The 15,527-nt window shown below is 38.5% G+C and overlaps 1 protein-coding gene across 5 annotated transcripts in view; it reads right to left on the bottom strand.

The window, feature by feature from the left end:
• Positions 1-15,527, bottom strand: part of LOC140150778 (protein unc-13 homolog D-like) — a 106,862-nt gene that overhangs the window by 81,303 nt on the left and 10,032 nt on the right. For 2 of the 5 annotated variants that reach the window (XM_072172894.1, XM_072172889.1), the window contains exon 1: positions 8,788-9,264. The exons of 1 other annotated variant lie outside the window; for it this stretch is intronic. In XM_072172894.1, coding sequence (XP_072028995.1) covers positions 8,788-9,158 — 371 coding nt within the window. In that variant the 5' untranslated portion in view covers positions 9,159-9,264. Of the gene's footprint in view, positions 1-8,787; positions 9,268-15,527 lie in introns of those variants that run through there. 2 more of the 5 variants (XM_072172892.1, XM_072172890.1) reach the window with 2 other exon arrangements.

Below are 15,527 nucleotides of genomic sequence, written 5' to 3'. Positions count from 1 at the left end.
CCTGGTCATTTTGCTGGACTCATATTGATGAGTCCATGTGACTCACTTTAGTCTAGTCAATATCCCTTTGACTATGCTGAATGAGTCATGTGATACAGATTGACTAATCTACATGAGTCGCATCTGGTTGACTTTGTCGCTGGACTCATATTGACGAGTCTATGTGACTCACTTTGACACACTTACTCTAGTCAATATCCTGTTGACTAACCAAGATCAGTCATGCGATACAGATTTACACTAACATAGATGTTAGTTGTCATTGTTGCTGTCGATGAGTCCAAGTGACCCATTTGAGGTACAGCCAGACCCGGTTGAATGAGTCATTTGACTCGGATTTGGTTTTGCCTTAAACAGGGGACAAAAAGGTTAAAATTCTAAAGTTTGTCCAATTTGAATGAATATTAGTATATGTGATGTTGGTATGATTCAAAACATGATGGAGGTCATTTAAGGTCATCAAGTCAAAGTCAAATTGTTTTAATTAGATTGTATTGTTTTTTCTTGTTTTTCTTCTTTCTTTCCTTTTTTCTTTCTTTCCTTTTTTTCTTTCTTTCCTTTTTTTCTTTCTTTCCTTTTTTCTTTCTTTCCTTTCCTTTTTCCTTTCGTTCCTTTTTTGTTCTTTCTTTCCTTTTTTTTCTTTCTTTCCTTTTTTTCTTTCTTTCCGTTTTTCTTTCTTTTCCTTTTTTTCTTGTCTTTCTTTTTTTTGTCTTTCTTTTTTTCTTGTCTTGTCAATCCCTTATGGCCATATCTTCCTGTACGCCTTTGTCCAAGAGAACTGTCGCCATAGATTGTTGCAACTGTTTCAGTCTACCATTTACAAGTAAGATTCATCTCTACTCAAATGTTACCTAATCAGTCCATATACTGCGGATATGTCTTACCCCCCCAAAACGGCAATAACAGCAAATTTTGCGTCTTCTCAAAAAGTGTATGAAGTAGTAATTATCGCCCTAATTCATCTTACTATATAAATCACCGGAATCCGTCTGTTTGTCTGTCTGTGTGTCGGGGTGTCTTTCGGTGTGTCTATCTGTCCGCCTCTTTTCTCGGAGACTAGGGGTCACCTGATTGTATAGACGAATCCAAATACACGCATCCCTACACCTGACTAGCAGCCTTTAGTTGGGTCCCCGCCGGCTACAATGCATCCAAAATGTGAAATGATTCGGCCTTGGCGGAAATTTTACAACTGCATTCCATCACCCGTTTTACACCTTCCGCGAAAACAGGTAGACAAAAGATTGATTTAAGTTTACAACACAATACAGTTCCAACAGTTGTGCAAATAAAAGCCGCCTTACACCTAGAGAAGGTCGAGGAGGGTTAATAGAATAATACAATAGAGATAATTCCGCAGGTATTAAATCCCGTCGCATGTATTCAAAGATGTACAAATGGATGAACAAAAGGACTATAATGTAGTAGGCCCTATGTATGAATAGATGCGACAAGATTACCTCTATTGTATATATTATTCTATTAACCCTCCTCGTCTTTGCATCTTCTCCAGGTGTAAGGCGGCTTTTATTTGCACAATCGGGCGCTCAATACCCCAGGTTGGTGCTAGCGGGAAACCAAAGATGGCCGACCAAATCCTGACCATGACTTGGCTCGTTGGATTCGTCTATTGGTTAGTGGATCCAGGTCATCCGATGTCATCCAGGGGTCATCCGAGGTCACATTAGCAAAAACTGTTGCATGGACATTAACAGTCAACATTTAGAGCCAAATTTTTGGAAGGTCATTTTTGGGTTATACGGGGTCACCCAGGGGTAATTTGAGGTCAAATGACTAAAAGCTGTCTTATTGGCATGAAACTTCATGGGTACAGTGAACATTTAGAGCCACATTTTTGGAAAGCCATCTGAGGTCAAATTAGTACAAACTATCCTGTGGGCGCTAAGGGGCCATTTTTTTGTTGAGGATCTTTTTTCCTATATCAGTGTAACTAATGTTGTTGACATCCTTACACCTCAAAGAATAAAACTAGAATTGGTTCAATTGCTATACCCCCCTATGCTTTCCACGAGGGGTCCAAGGTCATAATGGGCCCAAAAAATAATATCTGTTCTATCATGCTGTAATATATCTCAAATTGTTCCCCTCATTGATATGAATAAAAAAGTCTATTGTCATATTGCACTAGGATGCTTAGTCTTAAATTACTGCTCGTGGCAAACCAAATAGGAAAATAGGAAAATAACTTACTTGAGAAATAGATAAGCTCAGAATCAAGTCAAATCATGGGATAAATGAACATATTTCTATTGGACTTTGCTGCATTAAAGAGTATCCAAAACAGGAAACAAAATGAAAACTTCCTTTTTTTGGCTATATCTCAAAATAAATATTTCCGAGTTCCGGCTGATTTTGCTTGATCACATCACATTTTATGTTGGTTTTCAAACTAAAATTCATGATTATTTAGTACCAAGGTTGATGGCAATCATATAGCGATTAAATGATTAAGTAGTTTGTATAATTTCCATTCATTAGTCGAACGAGCTTGTTATGGGTAACTACATACCGGTATCTTTTTTCTATGTAAAACAGAAAATGAAGAGATACCTTGTTCTCTTTCTGGGTTTTTGTGATTATGTGTAGCTTAAAATACAGTTATCAAGTATTATAAGCATGAAGAAATTTTGATCACCCAGTATACATGTGAGCAAGCATCGCACCCTATAAAAACTATGCAAAGGGTTAACGTTAACCCCCTAAAATTCAAAATTGTGTATCAGCAATAACTGCATGTGACGTGATCGTGTGATAGCTCGGGGCAATCACTAACCCGATTATTTGTATGAATTTCACCATACTACACCGTTTTCAAGAATTCTGAACACATTTCAAAAACTCTAAATGCAAGAACAGGTTTCTTTTCCCAAATTCAAAACATTTGATTTTCCTTCCAATTTTTTTAAAACTTCATTAGTCAATATTTTGTTTCACAATCTTTGGGATCCACATTTTTTCAGTCTCCTTTTTTGTTGCCTTCTCACTCAATGACCGTTTTGGTATGAAATCTCGCATCAACAGACCCATCGTATCGAACTGGTGTCCTCGCATCCCCTTCATTTCCAAACATTTGCCAAAGTAGGCCTAATGACCTCTCTCCGGGTGAAAGTTCCTTAAATATCCCGGGTTAATTAATATATGGCCTACTATATAGCGCATGGTAGACCAACGTCAATATTTTACACGTGAAGTATTCTAGTGCGGTATACTACATGTACATCCAAACATCGGAATACCGGTTAGTTTACCCCAAATTTTCAAGTGCCATCAGAAAATTATTCAAAATCTGCAATACACAGTGAAGTTTCATTAATGTATGAATGTTTATTTTTTCTTCCTTTATCATTTTATCTATGAATTCTTGGTAATACATTTTTGTAAACATTCTACATTTAAATTAACGAGTATGGAAACATTAGGCTTTCTCATTGATAATTACATGACTTACATTTTATATAGGTTTCGCTTACCACTAATAGTTTGAAATTGGGGGTGTAAAGGAAAGAAATGCTAAAAGAAATGGTTACAATCCCCACATTGTCCTTTATCAAAATTTCGATTCCAATATAACACAAAGTAGCGCTAATTGTTAAATTTGTTTTAGTTTGTTTTGTTTCTTTATTAATAAACACTTATAGGAAACATGCTTCCAATTGAATGCAGGTTGTAAATTTTGAGCTTTTTACATATCTTAAATATGGAGTTATTTTGCTACACAACGCCGTTTCCCCCCAATAAAATCGGACATTCCTAAGCGAAGATATTGAGTTCGTAAGTTACGGTATTATAAAATTGGAAATTGAGATATCGACCTTTAAAAATATCATTGGCAATGTTGAGAGTAGGAATTACCTAGAAAAATGTCTCAAAAATACAAAATACCAGTTATATTCCGGTCTAAAAGTATCAAACATCACAAATTCGCATAAACCCAAATTGTGAAAAAAATCACACCCGGGCAGGTTTTTGGTTATTTCTCCATTTACGATCCTGCCCAAAAGCTACCGTATCTTTGAAAAAACCGGTATTGTATTCAATCTGTGATTGCAGACATAAACAGGTGATGAGTGCAACCTGCTTGTAGTGTTGGGTGATTTATTCAAAAATTGAATTTATCTATTGCTATGGTAGTTAATCCGATTATTACGTCACTTGACGGCGAATACGCTGGCGAAGTTACGTATAATCGGATTAACTTCATAACAATAGGTACTAAACAATTTGATTATATCGCTGCACTACTACGTTCATGCAGTATCTCTGCATTAACCATAGATGTCAAAGAAATGCTAATCACTTGCACCTGTAAGATTAGTCTCTTTGTAAAGAGCAGTATTGTATTCAATCTATTATATGATTGACGACAGGTGATGAGTGCAACCTGCTTGTAGTGCAGCGCGGTATATTCAAAATTGTTTGTACATATTGATATGGTAGTTAATCCGATTAATTACGTAACCGCCAGCGTATAGAGTGTGTCAGCAATTTATTGATTTGGCCCGTGGCAGCTACCACGGAATGCGTATTGGGCTGTTCCATTTGATATCCAGAACCCCATTGAAATATTATTCTTTTGCACAGGGACCTGGGGCACTTCAATATGAAATGGATATAGGTGTAGGGCTGGCACTTTCACTTGCAGTAAGCGACATTCGGTGAGAGCAAAATATACAAAATATGGGGTCATTGGGTGAGAGCATGTTTTTGGCTTTCGGTGAGAGCATAATGTAACAAAATCAGCGATACATGACTTGTTGGTGATCAAATGAAAATATAAGGGTATTTGGGTGCCAGATCGAAATGACAGCTATGGGGTCTTTGGGTGACAAGAGCATGTGCTCATAACAAATATGGGGTCTTAGGGTGACAGCGGTGCTGGAAAAGGGGGTCTTAACAACCCTACATACGCGTCACTTCCAAAGTGGGAGTACCCCCCGGGCAGAGGGAGTATGTATTTCAAATTGCTTTACCTGAATGGGCGACTCCATTGAAGTCTACAAGCCCTTTGGATAAGGTCGTGTCCCGGTGGGGGGGGGGGCACTTCAATTTGAAATGGATATAGGTGTAGGGCTGGCACTTGCGCACTAAGGGGCATTTGGTGAGAGCAAAATACAAACAATATGGGGTCAGTGGGTGAGAGCATGATTTTGGGCATTCGGTGAGAGCAAAATGTAAAACATATGGGGTCATTGGGTGAGAACATGGCTTTTTTTTAACTGGAATCTTTGGCTGAGAGCCAAAACAACGCAACAGAAACCTCGAAAATCGAATTTCTAGTTCTAAATGGCTTCAAGTTTCTTTGTTTTATCAAAATAAGTGACAAAATCAGTGATAAATGAAAGTTGCTGTTAAAATTGAACAAGTAAAGGTCTTTGGGTGACAGATCAAATGGAAAAATAAGGGGTCTTCGGGTGACAGAACATGTGTTTGTAAAAAATATGGGATCTATGGGTGACAGCGATGCTGAAAAAGGGTGTCTTAACAGCCCTACATACGCGTCACCTCTAAAGTTGCAGTGCCCCCGGGGGGGTCGTGTCTTCCATGTATGTGTATACACTAGGATCAACAATATGCTTATCTATTAGGGGAACAGTTCTTAAACAGTGTGTTAAAATCCCAATATATTTCTACATTCATTGAATGAACAAAAAAACTCATACTCTGCAACTTGAGGTCAAATTTTGCACTGTGATTATGTAATTGAGATTATTGGACTATGCCATTGGGATGATGCTCTTGTGGTCCATAGTGATACTAGTATCGGGTTCCAAAAATATCCCAAAGGAATAGATTTCTCAGATTTGCCAATTTGGTGTTTTAATACGACCTATACGCTGGCGAGTTACGTAATTAATCGGATTAATTACAATAGCAATAGGTGAAAACAATTTTGAACATACTGCGCTGCACTACAAGCAGGTTACACTCATCACCTGTGTATGTCTGCAATCATAGATTGAATACAATGGTCTTTTCAAAGATACTAATCTTACAGGTGCAAGTAATCAGCATGATATGGTTCAATGAAGAGGTACCGCGTGAACGTATCAGTGCAGCACGGTATATTCAAAAATTGTTTTCACCTATTGCTATGGTAGTTAATCCGATTATTACAATAATCTCGCCAGCGATCAAAATAAATCAAATTTTGCAATCGAGTCAAAGCAAAATGTCCTTGGTTTGAATAATAGCGTCAAAATATAACATTTAATGTACAAGAAAATTGTCCGAACATTGCTTCAATTCATGTGAAATCAAAAAAGGAAAGCGTGTATTTCGATCATCAAATCATCATAGCACATATTTAACATTGTCCAAGAATCTTATCAGTGGATTCAAATTCGTACAATCTGTATAAACTCAGGTTTTTACTAATCATACTCGCTTCGCCATCCGACACCAAACTCTTGTTTTTCGTTATTTAGACAACTAATGACATACACCTGTTAAAAATACTCGTTTAAAAAAGGCCCGGAAAACATCGATGCTATATTCTAAACTGGACTGATTGCAGCCAGTCGTATTTGCATACCAATACAAATGTGGGTTCGATGCACCCAAGGGTGAATGGGTGATTCATATCTCTTTATAGATGTTGTGCATATGACTACTCAAATGCATTCAGCAAAAGCATGACTGCAATCTACCGCGACAGTTCGTCTCTCACACACATAGCAAATGCACTACGATCAAATAGGTTGATGACAACATTTGATTGAATAGACTGGACTGCGCCATGATTGCGGTGAAGGACACCGGTTCAAAACCTTTGTTTGGATCCAATCGAGAAAAGCATGCATGGCATCTATAGTATATTTGTTTCGCATAGCGCCACCATGAATGTATTGTATTTGATTTTTCGCGTAACGGCATTTATGACGGTCGCCCGCAAAATGCCGAAACACGTAACCCGTATGGCGTTTTCAGTGAACGCCTCTCCGCAATCTCTCTATTAAGAATGCTCAGACTGTTAGCATTTTCAAAAAGCTGCTAAAATGCCATCTGTTCCAACAAGCCTATCAGACTTGAATTCTTGTGTCTGCCTTTCAGCGCCTTTGAACAATTGTTTTTTTTTGTATATTGGCGCTTTATAAATTGCTGTTGTTGTTGTTGTTGTTGGCATAATAAAGTTGAGAATAATCTAGGTAATTGTTTTTAACATATTCATTTTATCAAGGCATTTATTACGTCAGTCACCATTCATTCACTACAATTTTTACCCCAAAACATCTTTGATTTCTTTAAATACTTTTTCATTATGATAAAGTGAATTCTCCCAGCCCTCTACATTGTATGCAAAAACATTCTAGGTACCATACCCTTAAATGTCAATATAATGATGTTATACACACAAATGCACACTAAAATAGCAATTTACAAGTAGTTACTATCTATATTCATCACACAATCTTTCATTGAGCCGTTTTCAACATATCACTCGCCATGAAAATCCAATGATGGTTAAAACAGCAATATTGACTCTGGAGGTCAAAAATTGGTCTTGCAAGAGCAACTGCTGGGGTGGCACATCATAATTATTCATAATATGTGATGTGATCAAGCAAAATCAGTCGGAAGTCAGAAATATTGATTTTCAGATACAGCCAAACCAGGTGGTGGTCGCATTGCATTCTCTAAATTCAGTAAATTTCCATCGTCAACCGTGTAATTGAATGGGATTATTTTGAAATCTTAAAATGCTTGAAATATCACAAACAAATAGGCCTATGTTAATAAATAATATAAATACAAGCTAAAACCGTTGGGGTTCGATAATGAACCCCACAAAACTAACCAAGTATATATGGAAAACGCCATACGGCTTTGCGGTTTCACAAGTTGCCGGCTCTATCATGCCATTCGCCGCCTGGCCAAACAAAGGAAATAATTTCTTTTGCTGTGTTTTGTTTTGGAAACACTTCAGCTGTTTTATCTTTGGAACTAAATGTTCAATTTCAATGCGGTTTTCTGCAAAATGTAGTTTTGTAAACAATCATGTATGAAAATTGAATATGCCCATATGCACATATTGTGAATTGCAAAAATTCTGAAATGAAACTTACAAATGGGGGACCACACTACATGTACATACAGTACATCTGTACATTTAGGGGCTGTGCAATAATTATGTGTACCCCCAGGGTGGTGAATTCTCAAAGTGGTCTGCCAAAATCGCTTGCCCCCCCTTTCAACATGCCAAAAATCTTTGCCCCCCCCCTTCGACGTGCCAAAAAACCTTTGCCCCCCCCTTTCGACGTGCCAAAAAATCTTTGCCCCCCCCCTTTACACACTAAGATTTTGGGGAACCCTAATTTATAACCTTAAATTGTCTTCACATATATTGCGAGCGTAGCGAGCAGGAAATGTTGCATATTTGAACATGTTCCTAATGTTTTCCTACACCTTTTTAGGGCGTAATATAGAAACGATGCCCAAAATATCTGTGCCAAAAATCGCTTGCCCCCCCCCTTGCCCCCCCCCCCCTTTCAACCTGCCAAAAATGCTTGCCCCCCCCTTTTGGCCTGCCAAAAAATCTTTGCCCCCTATAATTCACCACCCCGGGGTACACATAATTATCGCACCACCCCTTATCTGAAGTCAAAATCGTAAAATGATTATAGAACATTAGTGGAATTTAGTTACAAGTACAAGTTGTGCTTAATTTAGACAGACCTGTGTCGAAATTTTGCAACGGGTGCTTTATAGCGGAGATACTAATTAAGTAGATTACGATAATACTGGAGCCCTATACCAGAATCTACTCACGCGAAATTAGAAAACTTTCTCGCCGTTGCCGAGTTAACATTGACTACGCCCTCATCCGAATCTGTCACAAAGCCCCTATTTTTCTGAAACAACCGGAAGTTGTACCCATGTCGACGGCTGTTACCGCGGATCGTACGGAACCTCCGTCTTCCGAACTTTGTGTTGCTTCGTCCCAACTCTGCTTGCTCAATGTCCAATAAAGTCAGCAGTTCATGCTCCGAATCGGACCGATTTTCATTGTGCTTTTCGACACCGCTCGGCTGACATATTCCGTTTGGTTCTTCCTGTATATCTAGCGCAGCCTCCTCCTTTCCAACTACAAATTGGTACAAACTCTCCAAAAATTCAGGAAATTGAAAGTTATTGGTCATCTTGCTTGCTGTTGTATGTCTCTGGCCATACAACAAAATTATGCAGCAAATCCCTTGAATACAAGTATAAGTCTGGTCATGTAAACAATACCATGCAATATACAGGTACCATTTCAGGCATGCAACAAAAATCACAATAATATTTACTTCTGCCAAACGGAATCAAATTAAAGACCACTATAACACAAGCAGCAGGTAGAGGAATCAACAATACAACATGTACAATGGGGCCAATCAAGGTCACACTACATTAGGCAAGAAGAAAAACTTTTGGTATCCAGGACAACGAACTTGGCATACATTCAGCTGTGTGACCAATTTATGCTTTCATTTTACTCTCCCTCAAAAAGACATGATCACATGAAGCCGGTAAACACACAGAACCACACATAGGATATCATAAAAAAATACATGCTCATTCATCAGGGCACAGTTCTTAACCCCAATATGCTTCTACATTCATAGAATGACCTTTGAATATTTGGGTACTAAAACTCATACTCTGTAACTTGAGGTCAAACTTGAAGCTAATGGTTTTAAATGAGGTCACTGAACTCTGGCACTGGATTGATACCATTTTGGCTCATATAGTGCAGGGGAAGTTGTTCTTCCTTTGGTTGTGTGGTTCACGGTGTCATTTGGTTCACTAAACCTATTGAGCTATTCCAGTCGAAATATACACCCCCTATAGAAGACATGACCTTAATTCCCACGGGAAAGCTCCCATTCCAAAATTTTTAAATAAAAGGGGTCATGCATCGGATAATCAATTTACAAGAAGGGGCCTACATACCCGGCCCCCGCACCCCCTGCATCCGCGGGTATTCATGCTTGTCGGTGAACTTTAAAAACACCCCTTTTGCATCTCAATTCACAAAGTTTTCAGGGGAAAAACACCCCCTTTTTAATGATTTCAAGAATTATTTGCCCTTCCATAATACCCCTATTTTCGATAAAATGTGAACGATATTTCTGATATACCCTTTTCTGGCAGAAACGTGTAGGCTGCGTACAATTCACGAATTGCACTGGCTCAGGCGTTTTATAGCCTCACTGATGTTTATTCTGCAGAGAGGATCATATTAAAGTTCAAATTGAATAGGACCGGGAAGTAGGAGGACCTGTAATACTATTGAATTGCTTCTCTGGTAAAAGAGAAGTGCATATTTCGATGAAAATACCCTGTTTTCAATTTCGCGAACACATGGTTTAAAAACACCCTTTTTTTGTGTTTCGCGAATCGGGTTTTTCATCTGAAAACACCCCTTATTTTGCGAAATTTTCGACGAGCATGAATACCTGTGGATGCATGGAGTGCGGGGGCTGGGCCTATAGGAACTTCTAAAAGTTGAGCTCCCCCAGAAAAATTCATCTCTCTCTATGTGGATTAAGGGGGATATGGATTGCAACTGGAATGGCCTGGGCATTTTCTGCTTATTGTAGTATACAGTATAAAAAGAACGGGATCCAGCCATGTAACACAGGAACTCATATAGGGTCATCAGATGCTGCCAATATTACCAAACATTCTGGTTAATTTAGCCTGAATCTAAACAGAAATTATTCTAAGACCAATAAATTTACCAGAATGTCAATTTCTGGTTAAAAAATTAACAAGAATTCAATTCTGGTTATTTTTAAACAGAAATCATAACCTGAATCCAATTTCAGGCTAAAGTCTTAACTTGAAAAGTTTTCTGACTAACATATTTAGCTAGATTTTGTATTCTAGTTAAAACATTAACCAGAATCAAAAATCTGGCTATATATTAGCCAGATTTGGTATTCTGGCTAATTATTTTTCAGGTTAATTATGGCCACATGATATTAGGTCAGAGTTCACCAACTGTAAGGAAGCAGACTACTGTAGGCTCCTCAGAAACTGACACAAATTTAGAAAAAAATAACAGTTTAAAGGGTATTTTAGGGTCTTTTAACAGTGTCTAGTTGATGGGGAACATACCAACTATGTCTGTGGAAGGAAGATCAGCAGTTCGTAAGTTTCAAAGTCTATATTTTGTCAGTCTTTTCCCCAGGAAACATTGCCTATAAAAGGTTGTTGAATTCAGCAGACATGCATGCATATGCATGTATCATTTATTTATAATAATCATGTGGGTATACTGCAGGTTGATGCTGGACCCAGGTAAAATGTGTTACTGATATGTTGTTGGGGTGTTATGCTGATGTGTTGGGGATGTTGTACTTTGAAGTGGGGAGGGTTATTTAGAGAGTTCGAATATGGTGAGTTGTCATTGGGAGAGTTCAAATAAGGTGGTCACGTACATCATAGTGTACGTACGTTTGTATTGGTTTTAAAGTTGGGATGATTTGGTGGGCAATATTGATGTATTGGGGATGTTTCTACTTTGAAGTGGGGGAGGGCCATTGGAGAGTTTACATGTGGTGAGTTTTCACAAATTTGAAGTGTTATGTTTGGTAAACTTGGGGTGTGGTGTGTTCTATTGGTGCATAAATTGGGAGTGTTTGTACTTTGAAGTAGGAGGAGGTCATTTGGAGAGTTCAATGCACCAGGATGAGCACTAAGTTATCACTTACACCAAATTGAAAGAGTTATTCGGAGAGTTCAAATATGGTGAGTTGTCACCTTCTGCATATTGGGAGAGTTGTGTAGTAACATTAGGATGTGGTTTGTAAACATAAACTCTTCCAATATGCTAAAGGTAGCTCTACATGTTTGAACTCTCTAAATCACCCTCCCCACTTCAAAATACAAACTTCCTATTACATTGACATAGCATACCACATCCCAACTTTGCAAAAAAAACTTTTCCAATATGCTCAAGGTGACAAATCGTCACTTTGGAACTCTCCAAATGACAACTCGCCATAGTTGAACTCTCCAATTGACAACTCGCCATATTGGAACTCTCAAATGACATTGACAACTCACCATATTTGAACTCTCCAAATAACCCTTACCCACTTCATAACACCCCAAGAACATCGGTAACACTTTTCACCTGGGTTAAAGACTGAAAACAAAACTGACAAGGTTGTGACTTACATTTGAGAAAGGAGAGCATTAATTTGTAAAGAGGGTCAAGTGCACAGTATGAATATCAAACTTTTTTTCAGGTTTGGAGTTCAAATAAACTCAATGTTATCCAGCAAGTTCTGATAACACAATCCTATAAAAGGTGTATTCAAGTGGCATAGCATGGGTCATCTGATTGGGGGGGCGGCACCGACCATGATTGGGGGTAGCGGGTCTGATGGGGGGCACAAGTTGTTTTTGGCAATTTTCCAATGGGATTTTCTAAATTTTGCAATCGATTGGGGGACACGTGCCCCCCTGCCCCTATGACGCTACGCCACTGGTGTATTCCGATCATGGCAATTGGGGAATTTCAATCTAAACATGAGGCTAAATTTGAGAAGAGTGAAGACTGGTTTTAAAGGAATCTAAAATGAGCGTTTATTGCGTTTCGACAGTATTTTTTGTGGGACATGAGAGCACCTCAGACCTATCGAATTGCATTCTGAATCTGAAGCATGTCTTTCTGATATCAAATAATTTTCATTTTTGAAAATCACAATATGATACAAATTTTATGACAAATTATAAAAATTTGATATTTTTCAAATTTTTGATATATAACAGTCCTCAAAGTAAATTATATAAATCTAATGACATATTCTTAAAGTGTATGTAGCAGGGAGGAAAAGCCGACGGTCAATTGAAAATTTTGACCTTTCATATTGAAGATCTGGATTTTTTTCCCAAAAGACCTAATTTTGTTTGGTGTTTTGGGAAAAAAAATCCATATCTTCAATACGAAAGGTCAAAATTTTCAATTGATCGTCGGCTTTTTATCCCACCTACATACACTTTAAGTATAAATCATCAGATTTATAAAGTTTACTTCAAGTACTGTTAAATATCAAAAATATCAATTTTAATGATTTGCCATAAAATGTGTATTAAATTGCAATTTCAAAAATCAAAATTATTTGATATCAGAATGACATTCTTCGTATTCAGAATGCAATTCGATATGTCTGATGTACTCTAATGTCCCACAATAAATACTGTCCAAACGTTCATACCCCAGCCCTTAATATTTCTGGCTAATATTCTGTTTTAAAATAATTCTAGCTAAAATTCTGGATAATTTGTTCTGGCTAAAATTTCAGGCCTGACATTAAAATTTCTGGCTTATCTCATTTAAATATTTCGGCCCTTTTTCAGGTTAGTATCAGGCCTGATTTCATTTCTGGGTAATATTTCTGGCTAATAATCTGTTTAATAATTATAGCTTAAATTCTGGCTAATTTTTTCTGGTTAAATTTTTCTGGTTAAAAATTTCAGGCCTGACATTAACATTTCTGGCTTATCTCATTTAAATATTTTGCCCCCTTTTCAGGTTAGTATCAGGCCTGAATTCATTCATTATTTCAGGCCTGTTTGCTAGCTGAATTCAGGTTTAATTCAGGCCTGACACTTTGGTAAGGGTAGTGACTTATAGTTTCCTACAGATGTTGATTTGAGCTTAATTAAAGGTAGGCCTACATTATTTTCAATTCTAAATTTTCAATTCTAAAGGAAATCGTTCCATCAATTTCAATTGTGTTTCAACAAAGTTTTATTTTAAATTAAATCTCATCAGGGGGTCACATCCGCCCTCAGCGTACACCCCCCCCCACAATGTACAAGCACAACACCCTCTTGGGCAAGGCAATTGGGCAAGGGGTGAATTTCAGCGAGTGGGTCAAACATTTTTCATCCACTTCTTATTAGGCCTGGCATTTTCGGGTACGGTACCCGGCGCATTTTTCGGGCGGGTAACCGGGTACCCAAAATTAAAAAGTTTTGTAGTGTCCCTGGACCTAGACCTAAATGCTAGGATCATTCATGGTTATGGTTGACCTAAAAACAAAATATGAAAATTGATACTTTGTATTCATGTCATACTCTATTAATGATTTCAAAATGCATTCAAATTCAATGCATTTTGAAATCATTAATAGACTATGACATGAATACAAATTATAATTTTCATATTAAAAATACAAAATATCTTGAAATTTGTTTTTTTTAAATTCTTTTTTTTAGGTCAACCATGAATGATTTTTTTTTTTTTTGAATTTGGTACCCGGGAGGTATTTCCTACCCGGTAATGTAATCTTGGGTGGTACCGAAAATGCCAGCCTTACTTCTTATCTTGACTGGGGTGGACAAGTGGAAGGCAAAGTCCACTTGAGGGATGCCCGGGCCGCCTTGTCCCGCTATAGTCCTGGCAGTGTAGGGCACAAATATACTGTACATCCCCCTATGTCCCCGCCGGGCCTTGTGTGACAATCCCTGTATAATCCATCCCCCTACAGCGTGAGCGAGGGCAAATGTTAAAACCACTGTACAGCCTCGGCCTGCGGCCACTGACAGCTGGGCATTAATGCATGATGCAACTTCAAATCATGTACCTTTCCTGTGTATCTGATACCAGCTACCTGTAGACCTGCTACAAATAGTATGCAGGCCTATCTGCAAATTGGTTGTGTTTACAGACAATTCTCTCCTGGCCAGTTATTTATAGGGACCACATACCATACCCTATTTGGAGTTGTTGCGTATTGCACGCAGAATCTCAGAGATCCATAAATACATTAAAGTAATATTCTTATCATGCAGTCGTGAGTGCATCAGTTTTTTCAGGCATGACATCAGCATGGCATCCTTGGTAAGTCACCGCTATAAACGTCCCGGTAGGGCAGGCAAACATTTTTAAATCTACGGCAAAGTCCCTGCTATCCATTGTATCATCCCGGCACTGTGGGGACAATCTATCGTACACTCCTGCTTTATTCCCGGCTATAAACCGCCAGGCCAGCGGGCACCATTTGTGTGTACATCCCCGGCTAGATCCCGGCTTGTTCCCCGCTATGTCCCAGGTCCACCAGGGCAGGGATTCAAATTGATTGGTGCATAACCTAAAGTATGTTGTACACTATGGAAGATTAAGCCAGTAACATGAATGTCTTTCATAGAGGGTGTACTATGGATTTCAACTGGAATAGCCCATTACAGCATTGGCGTTTGCAGGGGGGGGTTATGGGTGTGTAACACCCCTTGGGTCTGTCCATTTAATGGGGGGGGGGGGAAGAAAATGCAAAGAAAGAGAGAGAGGGGGGGAAGAGGAGTGGGAGATGAGCAAGGCATATTGGCCAGCAGGGAAATACACTGACAAAATGTACTTCCGCTGCTAAATCCCCACTAGTCCCGGGTCCCCCAGAGCCGGGATTGAAATTGATTGGTGCATTACCTGTGAACAAGCCTGGAAATAAGCAGACTGGTACCAGGAGCAATTTGGTTTTTTTAAAACATTGCTCCTGGTTCACTGGGATTTT

The sequence above is a fragment of the Amphiura filiformis genome, chromosome 4, assembly GCF_039555335.1.
Source record: "Amphiura filiformis chromosome 4, Afil_fr2py, whole genome shotgun sequence".
NCBI classification, from domain to species: Eukaryota; Metazoa; Echinodermata; class Ophiuroidea; order Amphilepidida; family Amphiuridae; genus Amphiura; species Amphiura filiformis.
This window is presented reverse-complemented; position numbering and strand designations above follow the sequence as displayed.